This window comes from Camelina sativa, chromosome 3, assembly GCF_030686135.1.
Source record: "Camelina sativa cultivar CO46 ecotype springtype chromosome 3, ASM3068613v1".
Lineage (NCBI taxonomy): Eukaryota > Viridiplantae > Streptophyta > Magnoliopsida > Brassicales > Brassicaceae > Camelina > Camelina sativa.
Window position 1 is genome coordinate 6,627,763 of NC_141882.1, and position 25,923 is coordinate 6,653,685.

At 39.5% G+C, this 25,923-nt stretch overlaps 1 protein-coding gene, 1 non-coding gene and 3 pseudogenes across 4 annotated transcripts; 4 read left to right on the forward strand and 1 right to left on the reverse strand.

Moving 5' to 3' along the window:
- Nucleotides 1-641: 641 nt before the first annotated feature.
- LOC104775437 (organic cation/carnitine transporter 6 pseudogene) lies at nt 642-2,436 on the forward strand (annotated as a pseudogene). The gene has a single exon (XR_015589279.1). The product of XR_015589279.1 is annotated as an organic cation/carnitine transporter 6 pseudogene (transcript).
- Nucleotides 2,421-5,831, reverse strand: LOC104775450 (cation/H(+) antiporter 1-like). Its single transcript, XM_010499507.2, has 4 exons — nt 5,584-5,831; nt 3,983-4,960; nt 2,945-3,885; nt 2,421-2,725 (listed from the first exon to the last, which is right to left on the reverse strand). The coding sequence occupies exons 1-4, from the start codon at nt 5,740-5,742 to the stop codon at nt 2,446-2,448; spliced, it is 2,358 nt and encodes a 785-aa protein (XP_010497809.1). The 5' UTR covers nt 5,743-5,831; the 3' UTR covers nt 2,421-2,445.
- Nucleotides 5,832-7,452: 1,621 nt separating this feature from the next.
- On the forward strand, nt 7,453-9,256 carry LOC104740324 (organic cation/carnitine transporter 3 pseudogene; annotated as a pseudogene). The gene has a single exon (XR_015589284.1). The product of XR_015589284.1 is annotated as an organic cation/carnitine transporter 3 pseudogene (transcript).
- Nucleotides 9,136-25,771, forward strand: LOC104778737 (dihomomethionine N-hydroxylase-like; annotated as a pseudogene).
- Nucleotides 20,076-20,182, forward strand: LOC147946650 (small nucleolar RNA R71). The gene has a single exon (XR_015595686.1). It is a non-coding gene; the product is annotated as a small nucleolar RNA R71 (small nucleolar RNA).
- Nucleotides 25,772-25,923: the final 152 nt, after the last annotated feature.

Consider the following 25,923-nt stretch of genomic DNA (forward strand, 5'->3'; position numbering starts at 1 on the left):
GTTTTTTGGCCCCAAATGGTTGAGTAACCATGAGAGTAACTGCCAGTAAAGATGCTCTAACTAGTTGCTTACTTGCTCTTGTCCTATCCTGTCTTTCGCTTTTCGATATGACAAAGGCATATAGTGTGATTGACGCCAAAATAATGCAAAAATTTGATTATTTTTAAGCATTGGAATATCACCAACCTAATTTTCTATAAATAAGGACTAAAAGAGAACATAAGAGAATATAAACATAAATTTGACTAAAAAATTAGGTCATGAGTGTGTAATTAATAACGTTCAACACGTTCATTTTTTTATCCCTTTGACCCTTTTTTGTTATTGGTTTGATTTTATGATTTTAGTATGCTTTCATGTTTTTTATATTTATATTTTTATCAAAAAAAACACGTAAACATTTTTTTTACTCAGAATGGGAAAAAGAAAAAAAAAAGATATAGATGGGAAACTATATAAAAGTGAAACAGCAAATCAGTTATCACACATGCATGCACACTCTTCCAAAATCAGTTATATCATACTTTGACTTCGTGGACCCAAGCTTCACATGTTAAAATATTTATATCAATTAAAGAATAAAACATGGTATGGTCTATAAGACTATAAATTAGAGATTTGCATATAATGGAAACGCAGATTTCGACTTCAGACTTAGTTGATACGAATGGTAGAATGAGAGTAAACCTATAGTCAAACTCTAAAAAAAGCAAAACAGACCAAAAAAGAAGCTAGAAACAAGACGATCATGGCAAATCCATTAGAACCATTGTTGTCTCATCTCGTCGATGATTCTGAAGTCAACGAAAAAACCAGCAGATCAGAAGAATTGACTTTCGACAAGATCGTCGAGCAGAGCCTATCTGATTTTGGATTCTGTCAATTTTTCCAGGTATCACTCGTTGGGCTTGCTTTGCTCTTCGATGCTCAGCAGATATTCATCACCGTCTACACAGATGCATATCCCTCGTGGCACTTTCTTAACCACACAATCTGCGATCCTTCGGCTTCCGACATCTGCAAGCTTCCAAGATCAGCCTGGGAATGGGACGGTGGTTCCAAGGGCAAATCCATCATTTCAGAATTCGGCCTCGAGTGCTCGAGTTCACTTCTCAGAGGTATGCCTAGTTCTTCTTTCTACATCGGTGCCATTGTTGGTGGTTTCTTTCTAGCTTTGATCCCAGACGATTCCTTGGGTCGTAAGAAACTAGTTTTGCTCTCTACCTTTGCAATGTCAATCACTTCGATCTTTGCTGCCGTCTCAACCAATGTATGGATTTATGCATCCCTAAAGTTTATCATCGGATTCGCGCGATCACAGACCTGGTCGTACGCGCTGGTACTCATCAGTGAGCGTGTCTCCACCAGATGGAGACCAAGAGCTACGATGATTCCATTTGCCCTATTCGTTTTAGGGTTTATGTCCTTGTCTGGAATAGCTTACCTTGCACAACATTCTTCGTGGAGATATCTATATCTATACACATCCGTTCCAGCAATATTCTATTGTATCTTCCTCTACCTCTTCGCACTCGAATCGCCTCGGTGGCTTCACATGCAAGGAAAGGACAAAGAAGCCATTAATGTTCTCACAAAGATGTCACCTAAGAACAGAGCTTATCTGGAATCAGTGATTTCTAAGTTGCCCCTCGAGCAAGAAAACCATGCACAAGTGCCAACTTACTCGATTAAAGACTTTTTCTTCCGAAGATGGGCTTTTCAGAGAATTTCTGTTGTTATGATAATAATGTTTGGGTTGGGGATATCGTATTACGGTGTTCCTTTAGCAGCTAGAGACATAGACGTCAATATCTACTTGAGCGAAACCCTAAACGCATTGGTGGAGTTGCCTACTTTCGTGATCACTCCAATCTTGTTAGAGAGATTCAACAGAAGAAGCTCTGTTCTAATCAATACCTTGCTCGGTGGGGCATCGGGAGTGCTTTGTTTCCTACTCAGCATTATCGGACAAACAGAGATCGCGTTTGCGTTCGAACTCGCAACATTCTTCTGCGCTAGGATCGGATTCAACCTTATGGTTGTGTTTATGGTTGAAATGTTTCCGACTTGTGTGAGAAGTTCAGCAACGATGATGTTTAGACAGGCACTTGTTGTTGGAGGAGCTTGTTGTCCGTTAATTGCGTCCATTGGAAGAGACATACACATACCGTCAGTATCGTTTGCGGTTTTCGGAACTGAAATGTCTGGTTTAGGATTGTTCGTTTTGATTCTTCCCGAGACAAAAGGTTTGAGTCTCTGTGATACGATGGAAGAGCAAGAAAAGAGAGATCAAGTCGTAAACACTAGCCCTTGTTGCTGAGTTTAAGAGTTTGGTTGGCTTATACATTTTCTAATCCCATATGTTCCCAATCATGTGATGTATGTGTTGAATTTTTTATAAGGGCGAAAATAAATGAATTGAAGGAAAAACTAAAAGAGTATTTGCTATTCATCTACAAAACTGTCAAATGAGTGTCTATGTCTTTGAACTACTAATACAGAAGAATTTACATCCATATTTGATGAAGCCAAGAAATCTCCGACCGGTCCTAGTTCCGGACACTCTTCCCAATCGTTCATTCCCGACGTCATCGGACAATCTCCTCTGTTTTTTCCCACCACAAACAGTGAATACATCTCCCCTATCTCTCTCAGAATCGTCAGCGTTTGCAATCCGTTGCTCACTCGCTTCTCTATGAATCCTACTTGCCCCGTCGTTACAAATCTGTCAAGACAAATAATAAACCATCCCGTAAATGAAAAAAACACAATGCATATCTGATGAAGATAAGAGAAAGAAACAGAGTATATTTGTAGGGACATTATTTTAGAAACAGAGTAATCCAAGAAACAGAGTACTCTAATAAACAGAGTACTATTAATGTCAATAACAGAGCATTTGAAGGAACAAAGTAAACGTAGAAACATAGTATTTGTAAGGTACCTGTTATAGAATTCCTCTAAGAAGATTCGATCAGTTTCGTCTTCGGTCTGATCTTTACTAACAATCTCCAAGAATACTTCGTTGTTCTCCTTGGTCACCGCGTCTCCAACAAGTTTCTCTATCTTTGAGTCATCCGCGACAAACTGTATGACAGTGAGGTGAATCTGAGAGTTATTGGTAAGCCACTTACACAAGGACAGTGCCTCACGATCATCAGGACCACCGAAGAACAATGCCACAACGTGTTGTACCGAATCAGACCCATGAAGCTGGTGAAACCCCGTTATGTTTCTATCCACAAAGATACCAATCGAACACTGAGCTTGCTTTAGAACCTTCCGGTTCATGTGTCGAAAAGCTTCCCCATCATTCGTTGTTTTCCCGTCGATCCTCTGGTGTTTATGGAAGGGAAGAAGCACGATCGAGACGCGAAGATCTTCAGTCGCGTTACAGATCTCTTCGTGCATGTTCTCCATCTGCGCCACGAGTTTCACCTGCCGGATCATGATATTTCTGTCTTTAGTAAACGAGTCGATCGAGTCGTTGATCTCTAGTCCTTCGTTAGTCCCGAACTCATCGTCTCCGCCGTTGGAGTTTCCTGCATCTTCTTCTAATTCGTGGTACAAGAGTTCCGTTTTCCGCTTCGTCGGGAGGGGTATGAGGTGCATAAGATAAGGCGTAAACGGCGAAGGCGAAACTCCAGGAGAGCAGCCACTTAGAGCAGAGACTAAAGAGATCGATCCACGAGCATGACGAACGCCGTAGACACAAGTCAACACTCGTAGCTCCTCTTTAGTATCAAAAAACTCAAGCGATGTATTTTTGTGTGCAAAACTTTTTTCTTGCGTTCTAAGCAACAAAGACGTCATAATTCCGCTAAACAATGTCATGATCACCAGAGAAGCAACGAACATGTCATGAACTATCGGAGTAAACCATTTCTACAAAGACAAAAGCAATGACACGGAGATGAAGACTTTAGTAACCGACTTGAAAAAGTACTAAATTAAGTAAAATTTTCATAATTTGTTGTAATACCTTGTAAACCAAGTTAGAGTCTAGAAGAACAAGACCGACATGACCTTTGACGGAAAGAATGGTTGACAAGAAAAGCCAATACTTCCTTGGGATCTTAAGGAATGAACAAGCGCATAACACTCCTAACAGCTTCCCCAGTAGGCTTAGAGCTACTGTCATGCCGAGGACGAGGTAATGGCGTTTGGTTAACGAGTTGACGCTGAATCTAAACCCGATGTAACCAAAGTAAACCGGAAGAACAAACTCGTGAATCGGGTAACTCAACCGGTTGATCAACGTTCGGTAAGTTTTCCCTTCTCTCGGAAACATTAGTCCGATGAAAAACACAAAAACTGTGGAGTTTAAGTTGCTGGATTCGATGGTTAACGCGATGATTAAAATAAGGATGATGAAAGCAAGCGTTTCAGCTTTGGAGAGATATTTCTCTTTAGGGTTTCTCTTTGGGAGCCATGAAGCTAAGAATCTATTAATCAAAATGATAACTCCGGTGGCAAATGAGTAGAGAAAGATATCGCCGGTCATAGTACCCGAGATGAAAGAAACGACGACTGTGTAGAGGAATATGTTGCTTATCTCGATGAACAATCCGCATGAGATTGCTAGCCGCCCAATCTCGGATGTGTGGAGTTTCCAGTCGATGATGGAACGTATGACGACAGGAGCTGCCGTATTGGACAAGGTAACGAGGAATGCTAAGTAAAATGTTAAGAAATCGTCTTTGATCTGAATGAAATTGATGAGAAACCAGAGGAAAGGGAGCCAGATGATGCCAGAACTGACTAAGGAGCATAACGTTATGACGATGGAGTTCTTCAAATTCCGTTTCATGAAATCAAGATCGATCTCGAGACCGATCAAGAACATGAAACCTGTTCGCAAAAGGAATGAGAAAAATATGTAATAGCTTGCTGAGTCTTTTTGGAGGAAAAACTCGTGGACTTTGCGTATTATTGTAAGCAAACTCAATACAATCCCAGCCTGAACAAAATTAATCAAACTGTCAGTTCTTTTTGAACATTTATATCAAACTACTTCTTCCTAGTTTCGGTTTTGTGGTATCTTTTGTAACTTTTTGATTATGTAAGGAGTTCTCCGATTTTTCCACTGTTTTGGTTGATTAATATATATATATATATATATATATATATATATATATAATCTCGTTTTATTTTTTTGGAATTTAATGTTAAATTATATTTAAAATAAATAAAAAACGTTTTTACAACTACTGCAACTTAACATTTGACATGAAGCTAATAAAAGATTCTAGAGAAATTATATGCAACTTAATATCCTCATGTTTCATGCACTACATGTTACTCTCAGGGTTTAAGTGCACATTCGTAAATTGTGAATAAATTCAAAAGAAAATTTGTGGACTTCATAGATTCTCAAATATAAAATAGAAAAGTAGAGAGAATTTAACACAATGCCGGACTGAATTAATTAAGAAAAAGTAATAATTTTCTGATTACTATTTAACCGGTTTTGTGTAGGAATTTCATTTGAGGTTTGAGTTTAAATATCAGAAAAGTTTAGAAATCAAATGTGAAAAAATAAAAACTAAGGATTTTAAAATAAAATAAGTAATAAAGACTTACGAGAATTTGGGCAACGGGACCAGCTTGGCCACAGGGTTTAAGGAAGAGATAGAAAAATTGAGAGAAAACGAGGATACAAGCCATTTGGATAAACATTGTATTGAGTGGATTAAACAATGCATCTCCTTCTGGTAAACAAAACAACATCTTTGGATCCATTTTGATCTTGATTCGACGATGAGCATTCTTCAAAGATCAATGCGGGAAAAATAAAATGTGAAAGAAACTTCAATTTCGTCTAAAATGACAAATATATATTTTTGGTTTTTTTTTTTAAACTATATTATTTTGTCTTGATTGCAGTTTGAGGGGTTTACATTTACGTGATTTTCCTTCAATTACTCCATGCCTCTATTATTTTCGCCATTATTTTTCTTGTCTCCACATTTAATTTTCGCCCTTAAAAGCGGATAAAACTTACTAAATCAGAAAATGCATATTTCTTTTTTATATAACAAACCCAAATTAATTGGAGTAGTTATTTTGGTAAAATAATATAATAGTTCGGTTCCAGCAAGAGTATTACTTTAATTAGTTCCTCTGACATCTATAAAGGACAACAAGTGAGTTCAAATAATTTTAAATAATTCAGATATGAAAATATCTTAATTGAATTTGAACCTCAAATACAGTACTAATTAAGTTCTTTCAAAAGTATTTATTAAAATGAATCCAACGAAAAAAAACAATGAAAAAACTATACCAGCTTTTTTAGCCTTTTATGTATGTTATGAATTAAAGTAAAACAGGTATACGTCAAATTGTTTCACTATAATTGATAATTAGTATTCTTTTAATTCAAACATGTCTATCATATTTATTTTGAAATGTTATTTTTAATTTTATGATTAAAACACTTATATGCCTACCCAAAAAAAATCGAATATTGATATAAACTGCATGAAGAAACAGGGCATCCATCTACATATTGGACTTTCAAAGACATACCAATGTTTCTGTATACGATTATAATGCCTCTCATAAATTTCTATATTTTATTTAGGTTCTCTCTTACATGAGGCTACGTACAAGCTTCCAAATGACCAATTAAGACACTCGAAAAGAGATCTCCCATGCCCTGGAAAGCAATTCGATCAAGCTTATCTTGTCCAACTGCAGCAAGCCAGCAACCAGCCCAACTTTATAATTATTGTAATTTGTAACATATATTATAGTAGTTACGGCATCTATTGATTGTAATTTTGTACTTATCTTACAATAAGATTTACCCAAAGAATATGTATTTCTTACAAAGATTTTAATAAATGAATTAAACCGTTCTAATCTTTTACGTAGATCAGTAGATGTATATCAAGGAGAATAAATAAATAAATAAAAACTCACCTGAAAAAATATGATAGGAAGTGGACCAAAAATAGATAGGCAGATAGCTAACTCCAAATTAAAGTGGTTGAGTGGTATGCTGCTAATTAACGACGGTGGGGAAGAAGTCCCTGAGAACAAGAGTTATCTCTTTCAGAAAAGAAAATACAAACAAGAGATAGCTCATCCTCAGCCACTCACTTTAGCCATGGAGAGTTATTATAGGATTCATTTATTTATCTTGTTGAACATATCTAATAAATGCGTTTTAAATATATAATGGGTTAGACCAGAAAAAACAAAGTAAGTAAGAAGAATCACTAATTCTTCGGACACATGCCATATTCTATAAAACTCCTGCTTGATCCTTGTCACGGACTCACGGAAAGTATTGCATCCAAACTAACTTAGTTATACCATTCTAATGTACATCACAATCACAATATTTACAAGATTTTCCCAATCATTCTAAAATTAACTTTAAAGATCCAATAATTTGCCGAAGTAATGATTCACTACTTATATAAGAAATTTAATTTAATTGCACACGCAAGTTGTAATTCATTCTCTATATATAGAATAACAAAAATTCATAGACATGCAAATCAATTCAAAACATAACAGAACGAAAGAAAGACCTTATCTCTTCTTATATATATGGCGGACTCGACTCGGCCGTTTCTTTCCAACTCGTCGGAGTCAAAGCTTCCACCACCAAGATCCCTTGATGAGACGATAGAGCAATGCATCGGAAACTTCGGATGGGCACAGTTCCTCCAAGCCACTTTAATCTCATTCGCTTGGTTCTTCGACGCTCAGCAAACGTTCATCACTGTCTTTACCGACTCACAACCCACGTGGCACTGTACCGACTCGGTATGCAACACTTCCTCTAACCTCTGCACCTTACCCAACCAAACCTGGTCGTGGGACTTCGACTTACACGTGTCAATCATATCCGAGTGGGGCCTACAATGTGCAGGCTCGTTCTTCAGGGGATTGCCTGCAAGCTCCTTCTTCCTCGGCTGTCTGATAGGCGGCTTAGCTCTTTCTACACTCGCCGACTCATCGCTCGGTCGTAAGAACATGCTCTTGTTGTCGTATCTCATAATGTCTCTCTCTTCGATGTTAACAGCTTTCTCAACGAGCATTTGGGTTTATGCGTTCTTGAGATTCGTGAACGGGTTTGGCCGAGCCACGATCGGGACTTGTGCCCTCGTTCTATCGACGGAGTTAGTCGGTAAAAAATGGCGAGGCCAAGTCGGTGCGATGGGTTTCTTTTGCTTCACGTTAGGGTTTTTAACGCTTCCAATGTTTGGTTACATCAATAAGGGGAATTCTTGGAGGTATCTATACGTTTGGACATCAATACCGACTTTAATCTATTGCAGTTTGGTTCGAATTTTCGTCCGAGAGTCTCCTAGATGGCTTATCGTAAAGGGTCGTAAAGAAGAAGCCGTCTCGATTCTCCAAAGCATTGCTTCTAATGCAATCACTGTGAGCTCCACGAACTTATGTTTTGCTGTACAAGAGAATCAATCTGAGTTAAACCCTGATATTTACGACGCGTCAAAGATCTTGGTGAGGAAACGTTGGTTGCTTAAGAGATTGTTAGTGGCTATGGCTCTTGGATTTGGTATCGGTATGGTTTATTACGGAATGCCATTAGCTTTAACGAATCTAAACTTCAATCTCTACTTGGGTGTCGTGTTGAACGCCTTGTCTGAATTCCCAGCTTTTCTCATAACGTTTTTCCTCATTGATAAAATCAACAGAAGGGATGCGTTGATCGGATTTACAGCTCTAAGTGGGATCTCTAGCGCTCTAATCGCGGCGTTAGGGCAACAAATAGGGTCATTACAGATTGTGTTAGAGCTCGTTTCGTTTTTCAGTGCATGCACCGCGTTTAACATGACGCTTATATACACAATCGAGATGTTTCCGACATGTGTGAGGAACTCAGCGATGGCGATGGTGAGGCAAGCGTTGGTGTTTGGCGGCGTTTTTAGTCCAGTGATGGTTGCGGCTGGTCGGGAAAATCAGTTTTGGTCGTATGGGTTGTTTGGTTTGGTCATAGGATTGTGTGGATTGTTTGTGGTTGGATTACCGGAGACTAGAGGAAGTGTTCTATGTGACACTATGGACGAGGAGGAGTATAAGACTTTGGCAAGGGACAATTTATTGGCTGACAGTGTTGTCCTTGTCTGATTTGTTGTAATAAAAGTGTGCATGCTTAAACTGGCCGGTTCGGTCTTGAATCCAATCATTCTGCTCTATGAATTTATGAACCACGTGTTAATTCATTACAATCATTCGGACTTGAATCAATGCTAGAATTTGTTTTATATTATTATGATCCAAGTTAATACTTAATATAATCAATATATATATACATATACATATAGTCGCATTATTTGACTTTTATCATTAATTAGACTAATATACATAATATATATATCGTCTCCATTGCATCATTCTCTGTACTGGGTCGAATTCTCTCAAGGCCCACCAAAACCAAAAAAATCGATCACGCCAGCTTCCTCCTGGCCCACCAGAATGGCCGATCCTCGGCAATTTACCGAACTATTCATGAGTCGTCCTACGTCCAAATATTTCTATCGTGCCATGAAAGAGCTAAAAACAGATATCGCATGTTTCAACTTCGCTGGTGTCCACGTCATCATCATAAACTCCAACGAAATCGCTAGAGAAACGTATAGAGAGCGTGACGCATATTTGGCAGACCGGCCTCATACGTTCGTCATAGAGTCCATCGGAGACAATTACAAATCAATGGGAACCGCACCGTACGGTACTGAACAATTCATGAAGATGAAAAAAGTGGTCACAACGGAAATTATGTCCGTTAAAACGTTGGACATGTTGGTAGCTGCGAGAACCATCGAAGCGGATAATCTCATGGCTTATGTTCACTCGATGTATCAACGTTCCGAGACGGTAGACGTTAGAGAGCTCTCGAGGGTTTATGGTTACGCAGTACAGTGACAATGAGAATGATGTTTGGAAGGAGACATGTCACGGACGAAAATGTTTTTTCGGATGATGGGAGATTAGGAAAAGCCGAAAAACATCATTTTGAGGTGATTTATAAAACGCTAAACTGTTTGGCGGGTTTTAGTCCCGCGGATTACGTGGAAAGATGGTTGAGAGGTTGGAATATTGATGGTCAAGAGGAGAGGGTGAAAGGGAATATTAATCTTGTTCGTAGTTACAAACAATCCCATAATCGACGAGAGGATACTGTTATGGAGGGAAAAGGGTGGTAAGGCTGCTGTTGAGGATTGGCTTGATACGTTCATTACGCTTAAAAATCAAAACGGAAGGTACTTGGTTACGCCCGACGAAATCAAAGCTCAATGCCTTATTAAGTAGTAATCATATATATGGAAAAATACACTAAATAAGATGATCTTCTAAATTGTGAACAAATAGATAAATAGCGCAATCATTAATAATTTAATACTATTGACTAAAGTTACGAGATATAATGTTAAAATAGTAGTTTCTAGCTATCATAATTTTGCGCATCATATAATAAATACGAATTACAAAAAATACTTTGAAAAGATTATATATGTATATATAATAGCAAATTCACTTTTTTGTGTAATCTTTAATTCAACGGATGAGAATTGTTCTATTATTTCATCTAATGGTTGATACTTATTAATGATCCAAGAGTTGCACGTTTTTTTCTTTTAAATAATCGTGTCTTTTCGTCGTACCCCCATCTTTTAAAAATCGTACCTTTTAATTGTTGCATCTATTTGTCGTACGTATCTCCATCTTCTAAAAATCGCACCTATTTATTTTTGCACTTCTTGGTTTCACACATATATGTTTTACACCTTTTTATTTTACACCTTTTAGTTTATTATATATAAACTTCTATGGAATACAAAAACAAGTTTCGAATTTAACGTTTTCAGAGTATTTTTACAAGTTAAAAATAAAATCAAAGAATTGTTTTATTGGAGTGATTTTAAATTAACCTACATCAATCTCTATATCAAGGTATGTTTATAAACTTGTTAGTGTCCATTCTGAAAAATTAGTTTTGTTCCCTTTTCCTTTTCGTTCTCATATTTAGATTATAGATTAACGAAAATTTGGGTTTTTTTAAATACTATGTTTGTCTATATGTTGTCGGTTAGATAATTTACTCAAGATAACACTTACATTTAATTTCTTCAAGTTAAAGTAGACTAACAAAAGGACGTGAGATCAATATCTATAGCACAAAGGGGCGTAATTTTTTTTTAATATGGGTCTCGCAGCGAACAAAATTTATAAAAATTTTGGAAAGAAATATCTGGGGAGGGTACAACGCCGATGTTACTATCGGAGACGCTGCGACTCACCAAAACAGTTGCGGAGAAAACCAGAGACATCCGATTACCGATGGTGAATAACGTTGAATTTTGTTGGTCGCTCGCCTCAATCCTGCGACAAGATAAAGAACATGCCCTAACTGTTGCCGGTGTTAGTTAGAATTATAACATGATGGCCACCTATCTTGGCGTTGCTCTTCCACTTGTTTAGATTGTCTTGTTTCTCTTTGTACTGCTGTTGATGGCAATCTTCAAAGAGTTCAGGGTCCATCTCCATGAACATTCTCTTTATATTCATGCTTAGACCGTGAACTGCTTGGTTCCAGTGAGATTCTGTGTTTTTTTCAGCGAACTGAATATGATAGGATGGATCACGCTTCTGTTCTGAGCAATTAAACCCACTACTTGGTCGTTGTTCCATAAGAACAGAGCTCGTTCTGCTACCTACATCGCATGATAATATATGCATATGAGCATAATTGATTAAAAATTCCTAGAATTGAGAAGTTTTTTTCCATATACAATTCTAGGAAGCTTTGTCTGAAATGATATTTCTCTTTATCATGGGCTGAGACTTAATTTGCTAATAGATTGCAATTTGCAATTCTGTTTCAAGTTGATTACACCGTACGTTCTCTCGCCACCGCCAATGTTGCCATTCTGATACACAGAGTTTTAAACCCTATTTTTCTACTCTAAGTGCACATCAAAGAAGTAGTACTTAGGGGTCGAATCCCACGAAGACCAAATTTTACTATATAGTTCTATTGGTTCAATTTCAAGCTAAGACAATTCAAAGTTGGGTTTGTTTGGTAACAGTAACGCGATTAAAACGGTATAAAAGGCAATAAGCAAAACACTAGATCAGGGGTAATCCTCGGGAATTTCAGAGATAGCAACTAAACAACTATTCAGGGCATAGATTAAGTACCAGTCTAGAACTCAAACATAAATATAAACTGATCCACTGTCGTGGTATCAATAACTCTATCTGATCGATTCTGTGCGGAAACGCGGAGCACGTGCTCAGACATCCGGAGCACATGCTCGGCGGTCCATAAACCCTAAACTGTCGTTTGAGCCCAGAATCGCAGACAAGCATTAAAGAACAGGAATGATAAGTTCACAAATCACCTACACATCAACTTTCGCAGGTCTAGGATAATTTGCCCACTAATGTCTTTTCTAGCAACCTATTACACTTTTGATGAATAGATAAACCTAGAATCATATATTGGGTGATCAAATCAACCTAAGCATTAAGTCTAACAATAGTGAAGACAATCGATTATATAAAGCTCTATTTGTGTTCTGTTGCTAACCCATGAAACCCCTTTTGAAAACCCTAATCTAGCAAAGAAAACTACTCAGACATAGAGAAATGAATCATAGCAAAAGATGAGAAATTCAATGACATAAAAATAAAAAGGGTTCAGAGAATGCTTCACAAGGTAGCCGCTCTTCTCCCTCTCACAAAAGCGTCGCTCAAAAACAAAAGAAAAGGTATATTATCTCTCCTAAAAACCCTAGGTTAAATAGCATACAAGTAGAAAAAAATAAGGAAAGATTCCAAATTCAAATCTCCCTATTAAAAAGCGATCTCAACCCTCTTTCTCTCACAAAGGATCGCCTAAAATAAGGGGAATTAGGCAGGGAATCGGCGCCTAGATGCTTGCCACGTGTCGTCATGAAACCGTAGAGTTGGGAGCATGTGCTCGGAAATCGGGAGCATGTGCTCCTGGGTCTAAAATCAGCTTTTCTGCTCCAATTCAACTCCTTTCTGCTCTGATTGCTCCTGCTGTTCCAATCCTTGCTTTTAGCTTCCTAGCCTCTTATTATAACCTGAAAAGGACTCAAACAACTACAAAACTATCAAATAAACAGGCTCAAAGTGAGTCAAAACCGTAACATATCAACTCCCCCGGACTTAGATCTTTGTTTGTCCTCAAACAAACTCAAACCAAGCGCCAAGAGAGCCAAGGTGGGAACTCGCAACAATCTCAGAAACCGTGAGTAGACCATGACCTGCAGACCACATGTGTTAGAACAAGCTATACCGATAAAATTCTCCAGCAAACATCTCCAAAACCAGAACCATAATTGGCAATCAAACCCAGAAAAATATCACTTTCCAGACAAAGACTCTTTACATTCAATTAAAATTGGCGTGAGCTTCTCATTAAGGGCATTAAGCTAGTGAAATCGAGGCTTGGTAGATAAAAAGCTGTTTTAATGGTGGAGCTATAGAGTGTTTAGGAGTTACCATTACTTCGAAAGAGATGCAGGATATCGCACAAAATGGTAAGGGAGAGTGGACTCATTGATGTCCACAACCTCTAATCAATCTCCTCTTCTTATCTTCTCAAACTCAACCTCTCTTTTCTCCTCAGGGTACAACGCATGCTCGGGGGTGTGTAACACTAACTCTGGTCCCTTTCCATCATCCTTAAACGTTTTTTTTTTTTTTTTTTTTTGATGATATGAAGGATGATGGGGGATCTTCTTCTGATATTGCCCCAGGAGCATGCGGACCGTATCCTAGGCTCTCTCTCTGCTCAAAACAACTTGCGGACTCGGATTTATATAATTTCGGAGCAGGTGCTCGCTGGGTTGGAGCACGTGCTCTGTCCGTCCGGCTTTATCCTCTTTGGTTCTCCAGCAAGAGCGAGTTAGAGATTGTGTCAGTCCTGCTCTCCCAGACCGTTTTGCACATAGCTGCACAGAATGAGAAAACAAAAATACAAGTGCAAGTGGTTTGAAAGAAGGTTAGGCTCGGGGTGGGTACTAACTTAAAATGAGCTAGCTATTCAGGATCAGCAAGATTGGCAAAATGAATAAGAAGTCCTGAATATGTGACACGTTCCCTATCCTAATGCCCAAAACCAGAAGAATTTAAATCTGGTTAGGTTCCAATAAAGTAGAGTCTAAGTCTTTCCGGTGAAACCTTAATGGGATGAAGCTTTTCTGGCCAAGAGAAGGGTCCGAATGTGAAGAGGTATTAGCTCGTCTCTGTACTCTTAGTTCTGCAACAATGGTCACTAGGAAAAACGGTCAAACTCACAAATGGTTAAAAACATCACAGATTTCGGTCCTAATTCCCACAAGTTTTGGTTCAACTCACATGACAAACTGACTCAATAAAAAGAAAGATAAAGAAAACAAATGTCATTGGTGACCCTCCCCCGGACTTATTTCACACCGTCTCCGGTGTGAAAATAAGCCAAAGAGAGACCTAGACAAGAAGAAAAATAAAGATAACAATAAAAATGAAAAGAAAATAAGGCGGATAGGACAATGATGGTGTGTGTAACCGCGATCAGGCGTCGGAATCGTCTAGGCTCTCGCTCTCCGAACGGGCAAGGCGGTGCCTCCGACGTGGTGGTCTCACCGGTGGGCTTGGGTCGGCGGCGGTGGTGGTGTGGTGGCAGCAACCGCGAGATAGTGCCGTCAGGATCCTCCGCATCAAGCTGTTGTTCTTCTGCTGCGACTCGACCATCCATCTCCTGGGCCTGGGCCTGGTGGGCCTGGGCCTGAAATTCATTAAACTTACCTGGCCCAATCGCTCTTCTCTTTTTCTTTGGTTCTCAGTTCGCCGAGCATGTGCATCGGGTTGCTCGCGTCCTGCGAGCATGTGCTCCGCGTCTTCTTCCAACATTCCTGAAACCAAAAAGAGAAGAAACAAATCCTAAAAAGAAAAAGAAAAACTCAGAAATATATACCTGGTGGGTTGCCTCCCACCCAGCGCTTGTTTTAAGTCATTAGCTTGACTCGAAAGCTCCTTAGGCAGTAGGAGGATCGGCTAGGGCGACGGTCTCACCCCTTGTATGCTCAGAGACAGCAAGATACGGCTTCAGCCTCTGTCCATTCACCACAAATTCTCCTCCTTTTGTGTCCAGCAACACAACAGCCCCGTATGGTCTAATCTCCTTGATGGTGAAGGGTCCGGACGATCATGATCTTAGCTTTCCGGGAAACAGTTTCAGCCTAGAGTTGAACAACAAGACTTGATCATTAGGAGCAAAGGTCCTAGTGAGGATCCACTTGTCATGGTAGGCTTTGGTACGCTCCTTGTAGAGTTTTGAGTTTTCACAGGCGAGGTGCCTAATCTCCTCTAGCTCATGCAGTTGCATCTTCCTCCTTTCATGGGCGCTCTTAGTGTCAAAGTTCAGCATTTTCACTGCCCAAGCAGCCTTGTACTCTAGCTCAATAGGAAGGTGACACGCCTTACCATAAACCAAGTGAAACGGTGTAGTCCCCAGGGGTGTTTTGTAGGCGGTTCTATAAGCCTATAGAGCCTCATCTAGCTTCAGAGACCAATCCTTCCTTGTTGTGTTCACTGTTTTTTGCAAAATGCTCTTAATCTCCCGGTTAGAGATCTCAACTTGGCCGCTTGTTTGTGGGTGGTAGGGGGTGGCGACCTTGTGCCTCACTCCATTCTTCTTGAGAAGACTCTCAAAGACCTTGTTAATGAAATGCGATCCACCATCGCTAATGACTACCCATGGGACACCAAACCGTGGAAAAATAACCGACTTGAACATCTTGAGCACAGTCTTTGCATCATTATTGGGGCTGGCCAAAGCTTCTACCCACTTGGACACGTAATCGACAGCCACCAATATGTACTCATTGCCGAATGAGTTCGGGAAAGGTCCCATGAAGTCAATTCCCCAAACATCAAATACCTCAACCTCCAAGATGAAATTCTGAGGCATTTCATTCCTCCTGCTGATGTTCCGTTGTCTCTGACATGTGTCGCAAGTAGACACGAACCGCTGCGCATCTCTGAACATGGTAGGCCACCAATAACCCGCTTGAAGAGCTTTGGACACGGTTTTGAAAGTAGCAAAGTGTCCTGCATAGGGTGAGCTATGGCAATGAAACAAGACTCCAGGAACCTCCTCCTCAGTCACACACCTCCTGAAAACACCATCCGAGCAATGCCTATAGAGGTAAGGCTCATCCCAAAAATACCGCCTTATGTCTTTTAGGAACTTCTTCTTCTTGTTCCCCACAAACTCAGTAGGTTCTTTCTCTGCTGCTAGGTAGTTTGCATACTCTCCAAACCAGGGAAAACTCGGCTGTTTGTTGGTATCGATTTCCTTGCACGGGGTTTTCGGAGCATGTGCTCGGCGGGATCAAAGATGCCGATCAAGTAAACATGTTCTTCAGGAAGGCTATCATCCAAGGGTAGCTCTTCTTCTATCCTCATTCTTGATAAGTGATCTGCAACTCCGTTCTCAATACCCTTCTTGTCTTTAATCTCCAAGACAAACTCTTGAAGCAACAAAATCCAACGGAGTAGCCTTGGTTTTGCATCCTTCTTGGTCAGTAGATACCTCAATGCCGCATGATCAGTGTGAACAACCACTTTGGAACCAACAAGGTATGATCGGAACTTCTCAAAAGCAAACACAACCGCTAAAAGTTCTTTCTCGGTTGTAGCGTACTTGCACTGAGCCTCATCCAAGGTGCGGCTGGCATAGTATATCACGTGCAACTTCTTGTCTTTTCTCTGTCCCAGAACTGCTCCCACGGCATAGTCACTCGCATCAGTCATGACCTCAAAGGGAAGGTCCCAATCTGGCGGTTGTACAATCGGAGCGCTAACCAAGGCTCCCTTTATCGTGTGAAACGCTTCCAAGCAAGCAGAATCGAAATCAAACTTCACTTCCTTACACAACAGCTGGGTAAGTGGTCTTGATATCTTGGAGAAATCCTTAATGAACCGTCTGTAGAAACCGGCGTGGCCAAGGAAACTGCGGATCCCTTTTACCGAATTAGGCGGTTGTAAACTCATCATCACCTCAACCTTGGCTTTGTCAACCTCAATCCTCTTTTCAGAAATCTTGTGTCCCAACACTATCCCATCTCTGACTATGAAGTGGCATTTCTTCCAATTCAGCACCAGATGTTTGTCTTCACACCGCTGCAACACCCTGCACAAATTAGACAAACAAACGGAAAAGGAGCTCCCATAGACGGAGAAATCGTCCATGAAAACTTCCATTATATCCTCAATCAGGTCAGTGAAAATGGACATCATGCATCGTTGGAAGGTCGCTGGTGCATTGCACAAGCCAAACGACATTCTGCGGTAAGCAAAGGTACCGTAAGGACATGTGAAGGTGGTCTTCTCTTGATCGTCGGGATGGATTGGGATATGAAAGAAACCTGAATAGCCATCTAAGAAACAGTAGTAAGGATGGTTAGCCAATCTCTCAAGCATTTGATCAATAAACGACAAAGGAAAATTATCCTTACGGGTCGCAGCATTAAGTTTTCTATAGTCTATGCACATGCGATGTCCCGTAACTGTCCTAGTAGGAATCAACTCATCCTTATCATTCTTAACCACTGTAATTCCACCTTTCTTAGGGACTACATGAACTGGACTAATCCAGGAACTATCAGAAATATCATAAATTACACCCGCATCTAGAAGTTTCATTATCTCTTTCTTAACAACATCCTTTAGATTCGGGTTCAACCTCCTCTGATGTTCTACAGAAGTCATTGATTCATCTTCTAGATGTATCCTATGCATGCAAAGATCTGGTGAGATTCCTGGGATGTCATCTAGTGAATACCCTAGAGCATTTCTATACTTCCTAAGTTCACAAAGGAGTAAAGCGGTCTCTACATTGTTTAGTTCAGAGTTCACTATCACGGGGTATGTAGAGTTAGGACCTAGGAACGCGTACCTTAGCCCGGCTGGAAGTGGTTTTAGCTCTACCTTTGGAGCTCTTAACTCGCTCCAAGGACCGTCCGCTGACTTACCGGAGCATGTGCTCCGGAATCCGGAGCAGGTGCTCCCTCGGCGGATTCCTCCCCTGATTGGTTCTCATCGTCTAGGCTGGCGTAAGCTACCAGTTGCTGGAACCGTGTGCCTGCATCCAAAATGCGTGTAAAACCGTCAGCTTCCTCATTCAAGAATCTATACTTACCCTCTGCCTTTGTCAAGGCAACCTTAACGGGTCGAGAGTGAGAACTTCATCGGTAACCTCATGTGCAACCTCTGAACCATCATCAACCACAAAAGTCTGACCATCTATCATAGGTTTCTTGAGCAGCTTGTTCATCTCAAACCTTGCGATCATATCCCCCAGCTGGAGATCGATCGCTCCCCCTTGCACATCTATAAGCGCACCAGCTGTTCATAAGAATGATCTACCCAAGATCAGGGGGTCACATGGTTCTTCTTCAAGTTCCAGAACCACAAAGTCTGCTGGTATAAGCGTGTCCCCTATCTGGACATGTAAATCCTCCAACACTCCTATGGGGCACTTGGTGGATCTATCCGCGAATACTAACGAAATCCGTGTAGACTTGAACTTCATGTATCCCAGCCTTTTAGCCACTGAATATGGCATAAGGTTCACACTATAACCTAGATCACAGAGGGAGTTTGCAAAAATCGTTTTACCGATTCTCACGGATAAGACAAATCGCCCTGGATCATCTCTCTTCTTTAGCACTTTGTTTTGCAGCACAGCACTGCACTCTCTTGAAACCATCATCATGTTCTCTTCCTCTGACACTCTCCGAGAAACAAACCCTTTCACATATCTCTTCAAAGCAGGTATCATCTGAACAGCATCAACTAGGGGTAGTTTTACCGTCAATTCTCTCAACATCTCCTTGCATTTTTCATCCTCCAAATCCTTGCGAGATTTCTTAGGAGGAACAGGGTAAGGAACCCTAGGGGTGTACACGCGTGCAGGAGGTACCTCAGTAGGAACGGTCTCATCGGGAGTCAGGAGCACGTGCTCGCTGGGTGGGAGCACATGCTCGCCGGATGTTTCGGCTTCTTTTTGACTCAACGGTGGAGTCTCAGCAGCATGTTGAGGAAGGTATTCTTCAGCAATACCCTTGCCCTTGTCAAGCCTAGCGGATGGTGCTTCTCTAGGGGGTAACTTCTTTCCTCCCCTTAGCTCAATCGCATTGACATACTCGTTCCGCGGGTTTGCTTCCCCTTTTCCGGGCATAGTCCCAGGAGTTCTTTTCACGGCTTCAGCAGTCTGTGCAACCTGAACATCAAGCTTCTTCACATGTGAAATTACTGCCTCATACTTCCCATTAAGGTCATTGTACATGGTATTGACCTTAGCGTTGATTTCCACTGAAGCTTTTTGTTGATTCACCAAGAGTTGTTGCATCATGTTTTTCAGCTCATCTTGAGAGCTGCTAGCAGGTGAAGATCCCAACTGCTGGTTGGTGAAAGGTGGTGCTTGCTGAGCGCTTGTATATGCCTGCTGGTTCCCCCCTTGGAAACGGTTTTGAGTGGGCACAAACTGTTTGCCTTGGAAGTTGTTTGAGAAGGTTTTCTGATAACCCATCTGATTATGAGCTCCTTGCTGCGGATACACCTGATCCTGAGGATTCTCCACGTTGGTGCTTCTATAGGACAAATTCGGATGGCTTTTGTAGTTCGGGTTGAAACCCCTATTTTGCACAAAACCTTGCCCACTCACATAATTAACCTCCATCGTTTCATCCTCTCCATCACAAATCTCTTGAGCTAGCGGCATGTCTCCGGTCTCATCGACAAAATGGACAGTTTTCTGGCTCCCCTTCAGAAGAAGGTTCACCTTGGCTGTCAACTCGTCGATCTTTTGCGTATCGACACTGTTGACCTTCACGGACCTGTCATACTCTGGAGCCTTGTTGCTGGAGCTTGCAGCTAGGTTCTCAATCAACTGATAGGCTCCTTCCTTAGACTTTGTCATAAAATCCCCATTGCTGGCCGAGTTGAGAGCGTTTCTGTAGTCCCAGTTAACTCCATCATAGAAAATGCCCAGAATCTGTTCATCACTGAATCCATGGTGCGGACACTCTCTACGGTACTCTTTGTACCTCTCCCAAGCCTCGCAGAAGGCTTCTCCAGTGTGCTGTTGGAACGATGAAATCTTGTTCCTCAAGGCAGCGGTCTTAGCCTTGGTGTAGAAATGGTCCAGAAACGCAAATCTACACTGTTCCCATAATGTCAGAGACCCAGGTGGCAATGACTTCAGTCAACGTGAAGCTCTATCCGCAAGAGAGAAGGAAAAGAGCTTGCACTTCAGAAAGTCTGGCGGTATCCCATTTGAACCAGTGGTGCTACATATCTCCTCAAAATTCTCGATGTGGTCCATCGGAATCTCAGCTGGGAGACCGTGAAATAGGTGCTGCTTCACTAGAGAGATCATCTGTGGCTTGATCTCAAAATCTTGTCTCGGGATGGTGGGAGGAACAATCGCCGCTCGGTTGGTGTAGAACACATGCGGGTTGTCCTTGTCCCCAATGGACGGTTGTGGCGGCGCGGCTCTTTCGTGTTGAGCACGGAGCAACTGCCCCAACTGTTGTCGAAGTTGCTGCAACTCGGCAGCCATATCCTCATTGTTTCTATTGTCACCCATGTTGACGGATTGAAACTTTCTGTTCTTGCGGTTTGTTCTTTCTGCCAAAGAGAGCTCTGCGGCTGACAAAGCAACTAGTTCTTTGGTGTTGTTTCTTCTTGTAGATCTTCTTGACATGCACCTGAAACACACGCAAAAAAGAAGCAGAAAGACAAATCAGTAAGGTCTTAGTCTAGTAATTTCGCCGAAAACCAAAGGTAAAAATTTGGTCCCCGGCAACGGCGCCAAAAACTTGATACACAGAGTTTTAAACCCTATTTTCCTACTGCAAGTGCACATCAAAGAAGTAGTACTTAGGGGTCGAATCCAACGAAGACCAAGTTTTACTCTATGGTTCTATTGGTTCAATTTCAAGCTAAGACAATTCAAAGTTGGGTTTGTTTGGTAACAGTAACGCGATTAAAACGGTATAAAAAGGCAATAAGCAAAACACTAGATCAGGGGTAATTCTCGGAAATTTCAGAGATAGCAACTAAACAACTATTCAGGGCATAAATTAAGTACCAGTCTAGAACTCAAACATAAATATAAACTGATCCACTGTCGTGGTATCAATAACTCTATCTGATCGATTCTGTGCGGAAACGCGGAACACGTGCTCAGACATCCGGAGCACATGCTCGGCGGTCCATAAACCCTAAACTGTCGTTTGAGCCCAGAATCACAGACAAGCATTAAAGAACAGGAATGATAAGTTCACAAATCACCTACACATCAACTTTCGCAGGTCTAGGATAATTTGCCCACTAATGTCTTTTCTAGCAACCTATTACACTTTTGATGAATAGATAAACCTAGAATCATAGAATGGGTGATCAAATCAACCTAAGCATTAAGTCTAACAATAGTGAAGACAATCGATTATATAAAGCCCTATTTGTGTTATGTTGCTAACCCATGAAACCCCTTTTGAAACCCCTAATCTAGCAAAGAAAACTACTCAGACATAGAGAAATGAATCATAGCAAAAGATGAGAAATTCAATGACATAAAAATAAAAAGGGTTCAGAGAATGCTTCACAAGGTAGCCGCTCTTCTCCCTCTCACAAAAGCGTCGCTCAAAAACAAAAGAAAAGGTATATTATCTCTCCTAAAAACCCTAGGTTAAATAGCATACAAGTAGAGAAAAATAAGGAAAGATTCCAAATTCAAATCTCCCTATTAAAAAGCGATCTCAGCCCTCTTTCTCTCACAAAAGATCGCCTAAAATAAGGGGAATTAGGCAGGGAATCGGCGCCTAGATGCTTGCCACGTGTCGTCATGAAACCGTAGAGTTGGGAGCATGTGCTCGGAAATCGGGAGCATGTGCTCCTGGGTCTAAAATCAGCTTTTCTGCTCCAATTCAACTCTTTTCTGCTCCGATTGCTCCTGCTGTTCCAATCCTTGCTTTTAGCTTCCTAGCCTCTTATTATAACCTGAAAAGGACTCAAACAACTACAAAACTATCAAATAAACGGGGTCAAAGTGAGTCAAAACCGTAACATATCACATTTTTACAACTGGTTAGTTAGTATTCTCAACGCTGGGCTTACAAAGGCTAATTTTCTTAATGAATAGCTTAAAAAACATCAATCTTCACTCTGGACTCCTTTGAGTTTGCATCACAACACGTTGTTTAGTATTTATCCTGAATTTAAAACCGACATATCTATCGTGCCCATTGTTAAGATTGTTATTTTGTAGAGAATGTAATACATGTGGTCATATAGTTCTTTTTTTGTAATGTTCTCTTGCACGACAATACCATCCAGAAAAACAAAAATATCAATAACGTCATCTTCTTCGCCCGGAGTAAGACCCGACCCGTGGTAACTCAGCGATGGTAACCCAGAAAAATTGAAAAAGAGATACGAGAGACATGATGACATGTAGTGATGCTAGAGACACGAATAAGCCAAACTTTTTTAACAAACATGGTATAATTTTATATATGTTCTTGTATTGTCTTATTTAACATATTTAAAAATTTTTTAACAAATATGGTATAAATGTATTAATCTTTTTTTTTATGAAGGATGTCCATTGGATATAAATGATCCAGGTTAGTTTTATTATTTTAAAAATTAAGTAAAGTTTATTAGAAATTTTAGTGGAAATTTTATTTTCTTTTACTTTTTGGATATCATACATTTTGATAATATATAAAAGCATTCTGCATGGAAATAGAGAGTGCCGAAGAAAAAGCCAGACATACTTATGACAACACAAATCAAATTCGAGAAAGAAAAGACAAAAATCAGAAAATTCAAATGACAAATCAAGTTAGAAAGAAAATATCTTTTAAAGGTAACTTATTTGCTCTTTGATGACTTTGTAATCTGTATATTTTCAAAAACATAATGTAAGTAATTAATAAACAAATTGGTTTAACTGAATGTAGGTAAACAACCTATGTCATCAAAAGAATCCAAACGAAATCAATTAATAAGGTGTGGGGATTGTGATGCTTTAGTATGGCCTAAGGAAAGTACTGCAAAGGATCGCCAAATGAAAAGACCTTTATTTATAATATGTTGTAAACAAAGGCGTGTCAAATTGCCTAACATTCAAGAACCTCCGTTTCGTTGAAAAAACTTTTGTAATGCTCTCTATGTGTTCTATGGGTGCCGACATTCAATTTCAAACTCAGCAGGTCCTTTTTGTTTTAAAGTGCATGGTGAAAATTATCATAGTATTGGGTCACTTCTACCATTGGATGGATAACAACCTAAATTCTTACAATTGTATATATCTGACACCGCTAATGAGTTGAAAAATAGGTTATCTATATTTCCAGATGGGAAAGAAATAGTAGATGAGCAAATTTTGTTAGCTCTAATAAACATGCTTGATGAAAATAATATTATAGCCAAAACATTTAGAAAGGGTAGATATCATTATGAATGCAGGAATGATGAAGAACTGAAAATCCATATGGTAGGATATGATAAGAGGAAACGTCAATATGAATTACCATCAGCTAATGAAATAGCGGGTTAGTTGTGGGTGGTTTTTATTGTCTCATCTAACAGTTAGATTTATTAATAATCTCAAAAGTTGCAATGTTTTGATCCAACATTTGTGTTTCTTCGTTGTATCCCTAGCTTTCAATGATTGCATTTGGTAGTTTTCACACATTTTTGTTTCACATCTTTTTATTTCATACATTTTTGTTTTCACACCTCTTTATTTTTATATGTATACAGATTTTGATGGGACTTTGAAAAGAGTTTTGTTTTTTTTAGTATTGTTTCACACCTCCAAGTTTTAAAATTTATTAGTATTATATTCTTTCAATGTTTTACTCAACATTAATTCACTTATCTTTGTTAAATTGGATTGTGTTATTTACTGATTCGTTCATCTAACTTTTGTTTGGTGTCATTTTCCATCTAATACATACATCGATCATATCTTCTAACTATTAATTTAGTTATTTGATTGTGATTAATAATTTTCATAGATTTATCTTTTTACTCCATTTAGTTGGTTGCAGGCTTGCAGTTATGAGCTCTTTCTCCCTGCTTCTCTTATTTTTTTTTGTAAATTTAGATAGAATAATGATTTAAATTTTATTATATGTGAATATCTTTCAAAATTGATTATCTGAGTGTGATTCATCAAGCCTTGATTTATATATCTTTATCATTATTTTCTTATTGTCACTGAATCGATTTTTATATATACAACAAAATTTTTATTTAATTAATTTGGTTGATTTATTTTAGTCATTATTTATGACTTTTCTACTACACAGTTAAAGAATTACCATAAAGTTTCCACTCGAAATGTGAAATTAACAATGTAATCTATTTTTCCGTGCAGCAACGCACGGGCCGACATCCTAGTATATATATATATATATCATACTGATAAAAAAAAATTAGTTTTTCTTTTGATAAAATTGAGACGTTTCTCAGCTTCTTTTTTATACTTCAAATTTTTATAAAAAATCTTTAGATGTCCACTGAGAAACTGTTATTGGAGGTGTTACGATGTTTTATTACAGGAATTTTGTCTAGGAACGATCGATAATCCAGCAAATAACATGGAGTGGACACTTGCGGAAATGTTAGAGGATCCGGTGATTCTTAGAAAAGCTTTGAAGGAATTAGACGAAATAGTTGGAAAAGACAGGCTCGTACAAGAATCAGACATACCAAATCTAAACTACATAAAAGCTTGTTGTTGAGAAACATTCAGGTTACACCGAAGCACTCATTATGTCCCTCCTCATGCTGCTCGTCGAGATACCACCCTCGGGGGTTATTTCATTCCCAAAGGTAAAAAGAACTACCTACTAACTTTATGAGATATAGGTAGTTTACAGTTATATACAAATTTGCAAAATAGGGTCCCTAATTTTAATTTTGTTTGTGTGTGGTAGAGCTTGATCCTCCTCAAAATGTATTGAAATTTAGATCTAATCACCGTACCTTTATACGTCAAACATCAAATCGGTTGAGCTACCAATATCTTGATATAATTTTGCGCTATATATAAGAAACTATTGATTTTTGGACAGGTAGTCACATTCATGTAAATCGTCCTAAACTAGACCGGAACCCTAAAATATGGAAAGATCCATTGGTATACAAACCGGAGCGTCACCCTCCAAGAAGATGGAATTACAAAAGAGGTTACTTTGGTCGAAACAGAGATGCGTTTTGTCTCGTTTACCACCGGTCGACGTGGCTGCATTGGTGTCAAAGTCGGCACAATCATGATGGTTATGATGTTCGCTAGATTTCTTCAAGGGTTTAACTGGAAACTCCATCCAGGATTTGGACTGTTGAGCCTTTGAGGAAGACGATGCATTACTTATGGCTAAGCCTCTTCATTTGTCTGTTGAGCCACGCTTGGCACCAAACCTTTATCCAAAATTTCATCCTTGAGAAAAGGAAAAAACAAGACGCCTTGTTCTTTCTCTCTGTTATGTTCTTCTTCGACGCTTTGTCGTTTCTATGTTGTGTTTCTCGCCTGTTTGTTCTTTTTCAGACTATACTTTGCCAAAAATGGTATATTGTTCTATTCGTGTTCTGTCTTTTTTTTTTTTTTTTTTTTGTGTGGGATAGTTATATGTTCTTGACTGATTTGTTGCATTGTCTTAAAAAGTTAAAAGCGTGCAGGCTTAAACCGGTGTTGATGTAATTCATATTATTCTGGTTTTAAATGAATTATAAAAATGGTATTTTAGAAAGTCTCGCCCAGGCCTAATTATAATCGTATTAAATTCAATACAGAACATTTAAACGTGGTTTACCTACCCAAGAGCTCATTATGGTCTC

What these genes read in the sequence shown, in the direction of transcription:
- LOC104775450 (XM_010499507.2), bottom strand. Translation starts at nt 5,742, where the DNA reads ATGGATCCAAAGATGTTGTTTTGTTTACCAGAAGGAGATGCATTGTTT. An exon ending in GTCCCGTTGCCCAAATTCTC is followed by an intron (nt 4,961 to 5,583) that starts GTAAGTCTTTAT and finishes AATTTTGTTCAG; the next exon opens with GCTGGGATTGTATTGAGTTT. An exon ending in ACTCTAACTTGGTTTACAAG is followed by an intron (nt 3,886 to 3,982) that starts GTATTACAACAA and finishes TTGTCTTTGTAG; the next exon opens with AAATGGTTTACTCCGATAGT.